This window comes from Camelus dromedarius, chromosome 27 (genome assembly GCF_036321535.1).
Source record: "Camelus dromedarius isolate mCamDro1 chromosome 27, mCamDro1.pat, whole genome shotgun sequence".
NCBI classification, from domain to species: domain Eukaryota; kingdom Metazoa; phylum Chordata; class Mammalia; order Artiodactyla; family Camelidae; genus Camelus; species Camelus dromedarius.
This window is the reverse complement of record NC_087462.1, coordinates 2,506,432-2,521,049: the sequence shown is the minus strand read 5'-3', so window position 1 is coordinate 2,521,049 and position 14,618 is coordinate 2,506,432. Positions and strand designations below refer to the sequence as shown.

The 14,618-nt window shown below is 61.3% G+C and overlaps 1 protein-coding gene across 9 annotated transcripts in view; it reads left to right on the top strand.

The window, feature by feature from the left end:
- The window catches only part of ZFR2 (zinc finger RNA binding protein 2), a 39,446-nt gene that overhangs the window by 23,629 nt on the left and 1,199 nt on the right, over positions 1-14,618 (top strand). For 2 of the 9 annotated variants that reach the window (XM_064479743.1, XM_064479740.1), the window contains exons 7-18: positions 1,052-1,241; positions 2,453-2,613; positions 3,438-3,557; positions 4,721-4,860; positions 4,985-5,117; positions 5,736-5,926; positions 8,833-9,004; positions 9,468-9,606; positions 11,028-11,125; positions 11,553-11,648; positions 13,015-13,126; positions 13,857-13,937. In XM_064479743.1, the coding sequence (XP_064335813.1) occupies positions 1,052-1,241; positions 2,453-2,613; positions 3,438-3,557; positions 4,721-4,860; positions 4,985-5,117; positions 5,736-5,926; positions 8,833-9,004; positions 9,468-9,606; positions 11,028-11,125; positions 11,553-11,648; positions 13,015-13,126; positions 13,857-13,937 (1,633 nt within the window). The other 7 variants (XM_064479742.1, XM_031436943.2, XM_064479741.1 and 4 more) reach the window with 5 other exon arrangements.

Here is a 14,618-nt window from a genome sequence, read left to right as displayed (position 1 = left end):
CACTGCACTCTGCCCCGTCCACAGAACCTCATCCAGCTGCCCCAGCCCACCCTGTCCCCCTTCAGCCCCCGCTGCAGGCTGGGCCTCCCTGAGCACCCACCTGGGGACCTGCCTTCTCCCCCAACTCATCAAGGCCTCCTTCGCTGGCCCAGCGAGGACAGGCTCTTGAATGTCGGAGCGAACCCACACACCCCACCAAGAAGGAGCAGTGAGGCGTGGAGAAGGGGACACACTGGCCTGGCGGTAGCAGGGGTGCAGGTGGGAGAGGTGGCACCCAGGCCAGGTGGGCTACAGGTGTCAGGGCTCCCAGGCCAGCACTTGTTCTGGGGTCAGGATGCAGGTTTGAGCCGTGAGTGTCAGAGACTTTGAGCCTGAGAACGTGTCTGAGATGGTCTTTGGTGCCATCGGTGCAGACTCTGAGGGCAGGGGAACAGTCCTTTCCAGCCAGGAGCTTTTGCAGTGAAGTGCCTTTGGCGGGGGCGGGGAGGGGGCATGCCGAGGGGGTAGTGACCGTATCCTAGGTGAATCTGTGGACATGGGCGTGTGTATGCGTTCCCATAGAACGTGGATGTGTCCATGTGTATAGAATGTGGACACCAGCTGCGGATGTGTACACGGGCACATCTTAGCAGGCCGCCCCTGTCCACGCATTCATCTGCACGTGCTTCAGCTCTCCCTGGGGCTGCTACTAGGCTGGTACTTGGGTGCTTGAAAAAGCCCTGCTTTTCAGCCCCAGTCGGTGGAGTTCGGAGGAAGGGGGTCCCCGTAAGCCAGCAGAAGTGTCCAAGCTCTACAGGTCCGTCACGCGGGTGACTAATGGCCTAGAAGCAGGAGACAGCTCAGGAGGGCCCTCCCGGGATCGACACCCCAGAGAGCAAAGGGACTTAAGTGGGAGCTGGGGACGGGGGAGGGTCCAGGGGGCTGGGATGGGACCGCTGCCCGCGCTTCCACAGGCTGCCAGCTCCCCTGCACCCAGCCAGGTGCACTTCCCGCCCTGGGGGAAGGCTGGTCGGGCCTGAAGGGGCCCTGACGAGGGCCTGGTCTGTTCCAGGTCTTCAAGCTGCACACCAAATTGGGGAAGCCCATTCCCACCACAGCACCGGCGCCAGGGAGCGCCAGCTCGGCCCCAGCCACATGCGCCACCGAGAGCCCTCCCGCGGCCCCTGCTGGCCCTGGAGTGTGCGCCCCAAGCCAGCCAACGCCCGCCAAGAGAACTGTGGCCTCGAAGGCCTCCCACGAAGGTATGTGTCTCTGCTTCACAGTCCGTCCCCTCCTCCCCCTCCACTCAGCCAGTTTGAGCTTCAGAGACGGGATTGTCCAGTGACTGTGTGTATGGTCGTCAGTTCTGGGAGGCACGACCCGTGAATGCGGGCGGGGACGGTGGGCGGAACACTGTTCTCTCCCAGATCCCCGCGTGGCAGGGTGCACCCCGCTGCCCTGTCCGCGCCGGGAAGCCTTGGCAGAACCAGTGGAACAGCAGCTTCCATTTCTTCTCCTGAAGCTTGGGATGGAGCCGGGGTGCTGGCCATGCTCCAGAAGTCCTGCCCCAGGCATGGAGAACCCCACATGCTGGAAGCAGCCCCCTCACACCCCGTGCTCTGATGAGTCACGTGGGCACCGGGGAATTAAGGCAGGCTCCTCGCAGCCCCTTCCCTAGCCCTGCCTTCTCTGGTGTGAGTCACACGCCTCTGCTGTGACCACAGGGGCGTCATGGCTGCCGAGGGACGTGTGCTGAGTGGGTTATGCGGCTTATAAGTCAGGCGCCCGCTTCACCCATGGCTTCACGTGTGGTGCCCGACTTACTCTTTGCGGCTCCTTAGATTTGTCGTTAGTCCCTTGATAGATGGAGACCCGGGGAGAGGTGAGGTGAAGCAGCTGGCCCCGAGGCCCCGGTGAGCAGCGGAAGTGGGATTGGAATGCAAGTCTGTGGGCCAGTCTCTGCTCTCTGCCACTTTGCAGGGGAGAGGGGGAGACTTATTTTATTCTGAGCCTCGGCAGTACTGCGTTTTGAACAGAACATGATGTTTAAGATCAAATCATAAAGCAGTTTTGGTGACAAAGAAATGTCTCCCTGCCAAGGCTCAGTGAACTTGCCTAATGGGGCTAGGTTGAACATGACCCTGGCCCACCTGGGGTTCCACGGTCGGTTAATAAGGGCTGCAGACTGTGCACTGTTAGGGGGTCCTCAGCGAAGGGCCTGCCACCCCAGCCTTCCTGTGGCCACATCCACCTTGGCCCCGAGGGCCGTGAGGGCCTCGCTCTCCCTGTCGTGACCCAGGCTGGTGGGAAAGGGTCTCACAGGGCCATGGAGCCCGCTGGCTGATGTCACGAGGGGGTGAGGGGGCAGCGGGAGACCTGGTGGTGTTGCGCCCTACCCTCATGCTGGTGGACCGGGAGCCAGCTGTGGTTTTTGGCTGGGGCGAGTTATCAGTAACACTGTCCTCCCTTCCAGGGCCTCCTGCGCTGCAGGCAGCAGACCGCAGACCCCTGGAGGGGAAGCTGGCACACCCCAGATCAGAGCGGCCCAGAGAACCGCCTGCCTGCGGGGGCCCTGCAGAAGCTTCTGGAAGCTGCAGTGGTGCACAGCCGGTGGGCCCAGGCTACGTGGAGGAGGTAACTCTGCTGGAGACAATGTGTGTCACTCCACCAGCTCTCCCAGCTCCACCCCGGCTCTGGTGGACAAGGGCCTGGTGGGGGTCAGGCCTCGAAGCCCTGTCCCAGTTGTTCCCCTGAGATTTGTACCCTGCCCCAGGCAGACCTCAGTGAGCCAAAACACCGCAGGGGTCTCACTGTAAGGCCTGGCGCTGGGCTTCAGGTCTTAGAAGAAAGGTTCAAGGCAGGCAGAGGCATCTCCGGCCATGGGGCGGCCCCTTGTCCTGCGGGAAGGAGGGATCCATGCCCTGGGTACCCCACAGACACGCCATCCTCAGGCACAGGAGCCAGCGTGTGCCCCACACAGCGCCTCCCGGATGCCTGTTGCCTTGTGGAGCTCAGGGTCGCAGCCCGTCCCGCGCCTCCAGGGACGTGCGTGTGGGCATTTCTTCTGCCCCCACATTTGTGCTCTTGTTCAACTGACTCAGCACCTTCTGTTTTTGTCCCCTGCAAAGTCACCACATCAGGCAGTCTTCCTGCTGCCGGAGACCCCGCCATCTGATAGTCAAGGGGATAAAGTGCAGAGAAGCCGCAGGAAACCGAGATCAGGACGGGAAGAGGGAGCTCGGCAGGGCAGGGCTGCAGGGCCGGGCCGGGCAGTGGTGGCCGCGGGGTACCTGGGCCTGGGAGGGCCCGCTGGTGAAGTGCAGCTCCTCTGAGTGCCTAAAGCAGACAGGAAGCCAGCACGAGGCCTGCAAGGCCCTCAGGGGAAGGAGGCCCCCCGGTGGGCCCAGACCCGCCAGGTGGGGGGCTCGGGCAGCACTCAGCCGAGCCCTGTGTCCCAGGTGTGCAACGAGGAAGGCAGAGTGATCCGGTTCCACTGCAAACTGTGCGAGTGCAGCTTCAATGACGCCAACGCCAGGGACATGCACGTGAGGGGGCGGCGGCACCGGCTGCAGTACAAGGTGGGCTTGGGGTGTCTGCGCTTTCCTTGGCTCACGTCTCAAGACACACCTTTTGCCTCTGGGAGTCTGAGCCCCTGGGCCTTTCAGCACCACGGGCTCACAGAGGGGCCCTCATGAGGCCTCCCCCCCCCCCCCCGCGGGTTTGCTGGAGGACACGTGTCCACAGGTGTGCGTTTACACTCACGTGCCTGTTGGGCCTCAAGCACTCGTGTGCACAGCACACACCGCACTCTCCTTGGGATAAACAAGGCCTCTGGGCACTTCCTGCTCTCAGCGGCCTTGTTGAGATGTTATTCACACGCCACACAATTCACCATCTAAAGTGGCTTCTACTACATTCATCAGAGTGTGCATTCTATCACCCCAAAAACAAACGCCATCCTCTTTAGTAGTCACTCCCTTCCCCTCCCCCAGCCCCTGACAACCAGGAACCCTGTCCCTGTGTCTGTGGACTGGCCTGTTCTGGACGCCCCACATCCACGGATCACACACTGTGTGTCCCTCTGTGTCTGCTTCTCTCACTGAGCACCGTGCTCTCAGGGTCCGTCCACGTGACAGCGGGTGTCAGGGCTGCTCTCCTGGTCACGGCTGAGCGATGCTCCCATGTGTGGAGGGACATGTGGTGTGTATCTGTTTCACCCACCAAAGGACACTTGTGTTGTTTCCACCAGTAGATAATCCTTAGACAACACTATACTCTCTGAGTGATGAAATTAAGTGCTAAAAGAAAGAAGCCCAATGAGTGAATTAGCGATGCTGTTTAGAATATGCCTTGCCGGATTCCACTCTGTTGTACTTCCCTGAATTCCTCTGTTGGGGATGAGCATTTCCAGTGAATCCTCGGTGAACACCCGCGATCACTGATGGCGGTCGCTTTGCGCTATCCCCGCGTCTTCTTCCTCTGCTCCTCTGTCAGACACGTGGACAGCTGGGTGTACTGTGGGTGGACGTCACACCTGTGGCTCTGCGAGTCAGTTGTCATTTTGTTCCCCGAGGTGGCCCCCTTTCCCGCCATGGCCTTTGGGGACAAAGAGTGTTGAGACTCTGGGGACTGGAGCTCTCCACTGTCTAAACCCTGCAAGAGGGTGTTGGTGGTGGGGGCTCCCCAGGCCCCAAGGCTCACCCAGCATTCTCGTCTGAATGAAGGTCCCTGATCTTTCCAGAAAAAAGTGGACCCTGATCTCCCCATTGCCGACAAGCCCAGCGCCAGGGTCCGGAAGCTCCTGGAGGAGAGGCTGAGGAAGCAGCGGCAGCTGACCAAGCGGCGGCTGGGGGAGCTGCGGCGCTGGCACAGCGAGATGAGGTGCGGCCTCCCCGGCCCGCGGGCCTCGCTCAGCCGGGGCCGCGCGGGAGGCTGCGCGTCTCCCACGTGACAGGCCCAGGGGTCCTGCGGCTGCCACGGCTCCTCGTCCCTCTCGTCCCGGCAGGCGCTACGACTTGTGCAAGAGGCGGCTGGAAGAGGAGCCACAGGTCCAGGATGCGCACTCCGCTCGCTCGCCACCCCCTCAGCACCTGCTTCTCCTCAGGAGCAGGCCGGGCACGCCCGCAGCCAAGCCTCTGGTGGGTGGTGGTCTTGTCTTGGTGCCTGAAGGCCTCCTGTCACAGAGCCACTGACCCTCACTAGAAGGATCTGAATCCTCCAGGAATGAGGAGCAGGTCTTTGTACCAAGACCCCAAGGGATGCTCACGGGTGGGAGATGGAGGGGCCTGAGGGCCACATACAGGAGCCCCAGCCCCAGCTCCACCTCCAGCCACAGCAGCCCCTTACGCTTCCTGCGGCCCCGGTGGTCACATCCCTTGGGACCTTTGAGTGTCAGTCCAGGTGGGCCGGGAAGGATGGGATGGGAACCGCGGGTTGCACCCTGCTGAGGGGCGGGGCCCGCCAGCTGCCTTGGGAGCCTCTGGCTGAGAAATGTGAGAATGTCACCTGCGGAGCCAACTGGCCACCCACTCAGCCTGACCTCCCGGCACCCATGGGGGGCCTGCGGGTCCCTGCTGGTTCACCTCCCCTGTGGGACCTGTCACTCCCCTGCCCGGCTCACCAGCTGCTGCCTGCCCGGCAGCCCCAGAGCCAGCCTGGCTCTGGGGGGCCCCCACACCTCTGCAGGCTGACGCCTGTCCTGTCCCCACCCTCCGGGTCCCCAGGACCTCTCAGCCCACCCTGACCTCTCCCCACAGCCCACAAGGCGGCCGGAATCCAGTGACGACCGGCACGTCATGTGCAAGCACGCCGCCATCTACCCCTCAGAGGGGGAGCTCCTGGCAGCGCAGAAGGCCGTCTCCCACTCGGAGCGCGCCCTCAAGCTGGTGTCCGACACGCTGGCCCAGGAGGACTCCGCGGGCCCAGAGCTGCAGGGTGGGGAGCACAGGTAATGGACGTTGCCCTCCTGTCCAGAGCCCCCGGTGACTTATGGGCAGCCAGGGCTGCTCACCCCCAGGCAGGGCTTGGGTCCAGACAAGAAGTGGCTGCCAGGAGGGCAGAGGCGGGTGGCTTCGTGCCTTCTGGGTCCCTGGGCAGAAAACTCCCCGAGGGAGGCTCGGAACTGCAGCCCCAAGGCTCAAAGGGAGTCCAGTCGCAGCTGGTGAGAGCTCTTGTCCTGACACCAGAAGTTACTTTTCCTGTCGAAGGCGCATCTAGAAATGTAGTTGACAGAGGATCAGCCACCTCTGTCTCCTCACCTGCAACACGGAGAGAAGCGGTCCTGACCGGCCTCCGCCTCCCAGAGCCGCCGAGCCTCCGCGTGGATCTTTACGGCTGCCGCGACTGCCGGGAGCCGGGCAGGTCCCAGTGCCGGGCGTGAGTCGTCACACGGTTTAAAGAATCAGAGAGGGAGTTAGTTAGCTTTTCCGAGTCCCTTCTGTCTAGGTGGCCTCTTTTTCTTTTTTAAGGGTTTGATTTTTTTGGTGGTAAAATGCTCATAACATGAAATTTGCCATCGCAACCAATTTCGATGTGTTTAATACTACAGCACTAAGTCCATTCACAGGGTTGTGCAACCTTCACCGCTGTCCACTTCCAGAACTTTTTCATCACCGGAAGCAGAAATGCGTCCCGTGAAGCTCCCCGGCCCCGGCCCGGCCCCCCGCACCCACCCTTCCGCTCCCTCGCTCCGTGGCTCGGCCTGCTCCGGGCGGTTCACGTCGGTGGACTCGCAGCACCTGGCCTTTGTGTCTGGCCCATTCCAGTCGGTACCTTCTTTTTGCCACAGTGTTTGCTCCCCGACAAGAGCACGAGAGCTACTCAGGGTCACCAGCTGAACGCAGGAGCCTCCCCGGCTCCGCACAGCTTCTTCTGGAGGAAGAGACACCCCTCACTCAGCCTTGGTGGTTTCCCTCCCGTTTCCTCCCCGTGCTCGTGCTCGTGTTTTGTTTTGATAGTTGTTTGACCTTATTTTGAAAGAAGTATGGACGCGAAGCAGACATAATATGCAGAGGACCCAAGCCCCTTTCCCCCCGAGGCTTCCCAGCACCGACATCACGCAGCCTCTCACGTGTCAGCGCCGGGCGTCCACGTGGGCACCTCGGGGACCCCAAGCCCTGCCTGGGCCTCCCCCGCTGTGCGGACGCGTGTGCCCGCGCAGTGAGGGCAGGAGCCTGCTGCCGGCAGAGGGGCCTGTGCTTTCCCCAGCCCCACGCTTCCCCCCAAACCCAGCTTGAAAGCAGAACTGACTGCACTTTTTTAAAGCCTTCACATGACATTGATGGCAGGTTACATGCTTCGCCCGAGACATTGTTCAAAAACACAGAGGTGTGGTTTGGGGTTTTCACTATTCTTTTGGTCTTGTTCACTACGGAAATGTGTTTTTTAATAGGAACACGATAAACCGCCCAGTGGCTGCTCCGTTGTTTACCAAGCTGTTGCAAAGCTTGTGTTAGTGTTTGAGGATTTTTTTTTACTTTTATTGTGGAAATTCTCTAACACACCCACAAGGTGACAAGCCCCAAGTGACCATCCCTAAACCCGAATGACTCACCTGCTCTCTGTACCCTCCCCTCCACCCACAGCCCTAAAGAAAACCTGTGGGACCCAGTATCAGGCATCAGCCCACAGCTGGAATGGTCTCTAAACGACAGCTCCTTTCCATTTAACAAAAGCGCAATGCCACTGTCACACTTGAAAATAATCAACAATAGTTCTTCAGCTCCGTCAGACACCTAGTCAGTGCTGAGACTTGCAGCTGCCCCACGGACACTGTAATGCGGGTTTTCTGTTTGGAGTTTTCATTTTGTTCTGCAGTTTGTGTGAGTCAGGATACAAAGATCGACAGCCTGTAGGTCTGCTTGCCTGCAGGCGCCCTGCCCCCGGCCCTCTCTGCTTCCTCTTCCCTTGAAGATTCTGGTCCTTGTCCTGTGGGCATCCTAGGCCTGGGCTTGGCCGGCTGCCTCCCAGTCTCCCCTGCCCTGTGGGTGTGACCAGGTCCCCTCATCACAGGCTCCAGTCAGAGGAGAAACACACAAACACATTACAAAATAAGGTCATCTCCTGTCCTGAGAAGAGTCACAGAGAAAATAAGATGGTGATGAGGGAGTGGCAGGAGCCGATGGCACTTCTAGAGTCAAGGAAGGGACATTGTGCTGCGACAGCCGTGGACACCCGCCACGCAAGAGCACCCAGGAGGCCGTCTGTGGGGCTGGAGCCTCAGGAGGGAGTGAAAGGAGAGGATGGTGGCAAGATGGCCGGGGGCCCAGCTGGGGGCCTCGGGCCCAGGGGAGAAGCTAAGGTGTCCCCAACCTGCAGAGGGACAGCACTGGGAGGGTGGCTGCCGGACAGACGTGGCGATGAGATTCACCTGCAGAAAGTGGCCAGGACGGTGCGGTGCAGGTGGGGGCATGGCAGTGAGGCGGGCGTGGCTGGGCCGCCCGGCCTTGGGGGGTGAGGGCAGGGGGGCCCGGGCCTCCTCAGAGGAGTCGGGGTGGGGGCAGAGCAGCCCCGGAGACGGCTCAGAAGGAGCACAAGCCAAGGGCTGACGAGGTGGCCCCGCTGGCTGAGACCCGGGGCGACAGGCGGGTGGCTGTGGGTGGCCTTTTCCAGAGGGCAGTTTATTAGGTGACAGCCACGGCTCTGCTGAGCAGCACGGTTTCCCAGCCGCAGTTCCCAGCGTTTCTCCCAGATCTGTCCCCTCGTGTCCCCTGTGATCAAGTGCCCTCTGAGAAGGGCCATGCTCCCAGTTGACAGATGAGGAGGTGCAGGCACACAGCGGTCTGGCAAGGGGCTCGTGCCCTTGTCCCCACCTCTGCTCCCTCTGCTTATGTGTTTGCGGGTTTGCCTTCGCAGCTGCCCTGGCCCCTCCGCTCGGATCCTGAAAGGCGTGATGCGGGTCGGCCTCCTGGCGAAGGGCCTCCTCCTGCGGGGGGACAGGACTGTGCAGCTGATCCTGCTCTGCTCCCAGAAGCCCACCCGCACCCTGCTGCGCAGAGTCGCTGAGCAACTGCCCCGCCAGCTCCCGGTGAGAGGCCAGCTGGGTATCGCATCCTTGCTACGCGAGTTTCCACGTTAGGCACAAACCAGTTTGTTTCTAGAAATAAGAGACAGCAGTGGAACCTGAGGGTTCCTTTACAAAGAGGGTTCAGGAAAGAGCTCAGAAACAGTCTAAATGTGTGGCCACGGAGGACAGTGACTTCTGTCACATCTGGGGCCAGGGTCACTTTGGTTTCTTTCTGCAAACTATCACTTCCCAGTTTTGTTGAGTTGCTGATCTTGTTGTCGAGCTGTGGGTGTTCTTTACATATGAAGGCACCTTGATGCTGAGTCTGTCATCTATACTCATTTCTACGTGTGCACTTCTGGAGGGTGGGGCTGTGTTTCAGTCCCTAGGAGGTTCCAGATGCCAGGCACAGGACCTGGCACCCGACCACGTCCTGCCTCTCAATGGGAGTAATGCGGCCTCCTGTTGTATTTGCACCTTGTAGATGGTGACAGAGGACAAATACGAGGTCTCCTCCGACCCTGAAGCCAACATCATCATCTCTTCCTGTGAGGAGCCCCGGATGCAGGTCACCGTGTCCATCACCTCACCCCTGATGCGAGAGGACCCCTCTGCAGACCGAGGTGCGGCAGGGTCCTGCTGTCCAAGCCCCCCTCCCCACATACACGGCAGTCTAGGGCAGCGTCTGCCTCTGTTCTGTGGAGGGGTTGCCACTGCCAATTTCCAGCACCTCTGTCAGCCCCGGATCTCCTGGTCAGATAAGGGCTGGGCCTTGGGGCATGGGAGGGAGTGGGCAAGGGAGCTGTGACAGTGCCAGGTGGCTCACAGCCCGCTGCGGGGTGCACAGCGCCCTTCCTCCTGTGCCTCCAGGCCATGCAGGCACCTGCTCCCCACCCAAGGGAGACCAGCTCTGCCTGTCCTCCAGCCGAGGCAGGGTCCCAGGGGCCTGAGGCAGATGAGCATCTGAGAGAGTGGGAGAGGGTGTGGGGCAAGGCCAGAGGGCACTGACAGGGAGGGTGCAGGCCAGGTGGCCAGGGACGCAGTGGGCGTCTCATCTGGCCATGGAACCTCCTGGAACAGGACTGTTCCCAAACTCCAGTCATCCTTGGACCCCCTTAGTGACAGTTGTCTTGTCACAGCCTAGGGGCACGAGCCACTGACGCTCTCCTTTAAATCAATTCCTTTTTGACACTTAAATTTTTAAAGAGGAGAGCCTTTGAGCCATAAGTGGAAAGCCATTACTAGTCACCATAAGGAGAGAGCTATCTGAAAATAAACAGCGGGAGACACAGTGCCGCCCTTCAACTCCGGCGGAAGGCCCGGCGAGGCCCTGCTCCCGCTCAGACAAGTGGGTGTTGGGAGTGTCAGGAAGGGTCCAGGGTCCAAGGCCACCCAAGGAGGCAGATCAGAGAGGGCGAGAGAACCAGGAACCCCTCCGCGTGAGGCCTGGGTTCCCAGGAGTTACTCCTCACTCGATGTCCACAGCCCACTGGCTGCTGCTGGGAGGGGAGCTTTTGGCTTCTTCTGCCGTTTGCTCTCAGCCAGAAGGAGCAGACTGAGGCCTGGGCCGGGAAGTAGGGAGCATAGTTTATGGGCGAAAGAGAAATCTGTTCCTGCCTGTGACCTGAAAAGCTGGGGCTCCTAGGATGAGGGGAGCAGAATATTCCTGAAGCAAGAAGAACCGGGTCAGAATCTCCCTCAGACACGGGGCCCTGCTCAAGCCTGACCCACTGTCTCCCTTTCAATCGTGCATGAGGAAGTTTCTGGAAATCTGGCTTCATGCATAGTGTTCCATCTGAACTGCAGTTTGCTAGCCCAGGGAGTCAGTGCTGATGGCGCCGGGGGACGAGCATGGAGCTCCTTCCTCGGAGGAGCCCGGAACGTCGGGGGAGATGGGATTCCCGTGGTCTCTGCAGCGCCCCGAAGGAAGGGCCATCAGGGAGGGACCATTGTCTTCTGGATAAATGCAACGAGGCCTCCAAACTGAGTCTGGGAGGCGGGAGCACGGGAAGGGGTGCCAGGCCCACAAGCCTTTCTCTTCTAGAAGGAATGGAGGGCCCTCCCCCCGACCCGGGGGACGTCCTGAGCCCAGAGAGATGCCTCCAGTCACTGGCTGCCCTCCGCCACGCCAAGTGGTTCCAGGTCAGGGGGCGGGGGCTGGAGGGGGCCCAGTACAAATGGGGGTTAGACGTGTGGGGCAGCTCCCTGGCTAGTGGCTCGGCTCACGTGTCCTTGTCCAGAGGTAGCCTAGTGGAGGTTTCTTCCCGGCATCTGACTGTGTTGGGAACTTGAAAGGAATGACCACCGCTCTAGGGGTGGGGGCACCACCCCGTGGCCGGCACGAGGGCTCAGACCTGGGCCAGGTGGCTTGGCCTGGGCCATGTGGGAGTGGACTCCGCTCCCAGCCACCTCCCTCGAGGCCAGCCCATGCCTCCTGGAGTCCCTCACTACCTCCAGGATGGGCCCCCCGGCGGGCTCTCTGCCCAGCTTCAGCCCTTCCTCCCTCCGCCCCTCTCCCGTGGGACAAGCACGTGGTTCCTGGGAGCTGACTGTGCGCTTCTCCCCGAAGGCCAGAGCCAGCGGCCTGCAGCCCTGTGTGATCGTCATCAGGGTCTTTCGGGACCTCTGCCAGCGCGTGCCCACCTGGGGGGCCCTGCCGGACTGGGTAAGGCAGCACCGGGCAGCCGCCCTGCAGCCCCGAGCCTCGTTTCCTGGTTGGGCACTCAGGTCTCCAAGAAGGGGCCGGGGTCAGCCTGAGCGCTGGGAGAGGTGGAGCGGGCTGGGGCATCTCGGAGTCCCTTGGCCGCAGGGCAAGGCCTGCTACAGGGCACACACTCATTTGACTGCATTATCTTAAAGCCACAACCTCAAGGCGGAGCCAGGGAGCATGCAGACACAAGGGCGCCCCAGGGAAGGTGGGGTGTTTGCCCAGACCTGCAGGCGCCTGCAGAGGGCGAGGACGGCCGCTGGGTGCTGTCCTGGTGCAGCCCCACCTCCTCCGGGCTTTTGACTCCCGGCAGTCAGCAGGCCCTGGAGCCCTTCTTGGGGGAGAGAAGAGAAGATGCAAGGCCCCTGTGTCCCCCAAATCCCCAGGCCTTCAGGCTGTGAGACCCCAGCTCCTGCCCTCTCTGGGGTTCCTCCACCCTGTGTTTGGAATTTCATCTCATCTGTGCGCCCCTCAGTGAGTCTTGTGCCTGAGTGTCCCTCTCCTGTCACAGACCCAGCAGTTCCCCAGCCACGGTGGACGATGTTATCCTTGGGAAGGGGGCCAAGCGCCTTGACCTCGGAGGGACGTGTGCATTTTACATTTGGCCCTCTGCTGCCAGCTCATTGGCTCCCACCCCCAAAGGCGGGTTCTTGGACCCTTCCCGCCCTGACCCTTGCCACCCTTGGCTTTACTCATGGGGGCCATCTCCAAAACCAAGGGCTCTGGTGCCTGCCAAACCTCGGCTTCCTGCCCAGGGCCCAGGGAGGCCTCCACTCTCGGGACCGCCCCCTGTGGACAGCGCAGTGGTCAGCCCTGTGCTGAGTGACAGCGGGCTTCTCTCTGACGCTGGGGGGCCCCGTTCCCCACAGCCCATTTCTCTGTAAGGGTAGACAAACCCCCCACGACAGCTCACACGTCCAGCTGTGTCCTCAGAACCCGCAGGTAGGTGGCTTCTTGGAGGAGGAGACAGGCCTGAGTGAGTCCCTGAGTCCCTGTGACCCTCCTGACCCTCGCTAGCTGAACATTCGGTCACAGAGAACAAGTTTCTTTTAACCTTGGTGATGCTAGATTGCAGTGTTACCATAGATGGGATTTTGCTGATGGGGAAACTGAGGTGAGAGAGTGAACAAACCTGCTCGGGGCCACACCAGGAGGTGGCAAGGCCCAGTGACCACCCTCCCTGTAGGGGCCTGGGGTGGGTGGGCGAGGCTGGAAGAGCTGAGAGGGGCCTCCCTTCCGGTCCCCTGGAGAGCCCGAACCAGCTGCAGGGCTGCCTCTCCTCCAAGGCACGCACAGTTCTCCTTTTCTGTCCCCACCGGCCCAGGCCATGGAGCTGCTGGTGGAGAAGGCTCTGAGCAGCGCGATGGGGCCTCTGAGCCCTGGGGACGCCGTGAGACGGGTCTTGGAGTGCGTGGCCTCGGGGACGCTCCTGACAGGTCAGTCTGCAATGGCCAGGGAGCCCAGAACCCTGGAGCACGTGGCAGAGACCAAGGGCCACCATGGGGGTAGAGGCACCTCATCGGGACACTCTAGAACCTGGTCCAGCCCAGGCAGGACAGTAGATGCAAACACGCACACATGTGTCACTTGGAAGGGAGCCATGCGGAGGCATGGGTGGGCCAGGAAGGAGAGGTGGGTGCAGGCTGGAGGGGAGGGGTCCCCCGATGGCACGGCCACCCTTTCTGCGGAGCCGGGGACAGCCCAGGGGACATTTCTGAAGGAAACAACCGGGAGCTCCCTGATGGGCTGTGTACAAAGATGTTCACCATGGCGTCGTTCACAGTAGCAGGGGTTGGGGGAGAGCGTGCGTGCTGCCCGCAGGATATGCTAGATGCGAAATGCTTTCCAGTCATGGTAGCAGTATGGGATGGTAGTGTATGAAGTGACGAAGAGGATAATACACCGGCCCGCCGTGTGAGCCTCTTAGTGTAACTCACGCTCGCACATGCGTGCGCACACGCGCGCGCGCACACACACAGGCCGAGAGGAGCTCTGCTGAATGCGTGTGGGGACACAGGGATGACCGGCCCAGTGCGGCCTGCGGGCACGTGGGGTCCTGGTGCAGACCCCGCAGCGCTGCAGAGCCGCGGTTGCAGCCTTCACGAGGGTGCCCTCTGCTTCTTTGCTGCCCCCACATCCCCTGGCAAAGATGGGCCTGGGCTCCAGGATCCCTGCGAGAGAGACCAGATGGACGCCCTGGGGTCCATGACCCTCCAGGAGCGGGAGGACATCACGGCCAGTGCCCAGGTAGGAGGCCGGCCCACGAGGCTCCCCAACTCAGGCCAGCTCAACCCGGCTGTAGGCTGCCCGGGTCCCAGCCCCCGTTTGCTTCTGCTCTGCGTCCCTGGGAAGTGGCTCCCCTTTCCCCCTTCCCTGCAGAGACAGGTGGCCTGTGGGTGAGAGGCCTGCTACCGGGGGCAGGGCCAGCCTGGCCCAGAACCAAAACTGCCCTTGTGCTGAGGTCCAGGCTTGGGGCCTCACGGGCTGGGACTCTCGTGGGTCCCTTAGCCCCGCCCCATGGTCTGGAAACACCCAGTCAAGGCCTCCAGGCCTCAACAGCCTACAGCACCCAGCAGAGCCCCCATCTGTGGTTTCCCTTTCATTTGCAAGTTTATTTATAAGAAAGCCTCCTAGCAGTAAAAAAAAAACTACATTGAGCCTGACATTTACGAATTGCCTTTAATGGAAAGAGTCAGATTGCTCCTGATCAGAGCCGAACTGGGAGAGACAGGGGCTGGGGTCCCTGTAGCAAGGCGAGGAAGGACTGATTTTCCAAGGGGCTTCCAGGCAAAGTCCTCGCCCTCAGCTGGCCCGAGTGACTCCCAGCACAGTTCCTCATGCCCAAGGGTGACTTAAGCTTGGACTCCCAGCTTGCCCCCAAGTCCGCAGAGGGTGCGGGCAGGAGGGTCCTGACCGGCTGTCTGCCCC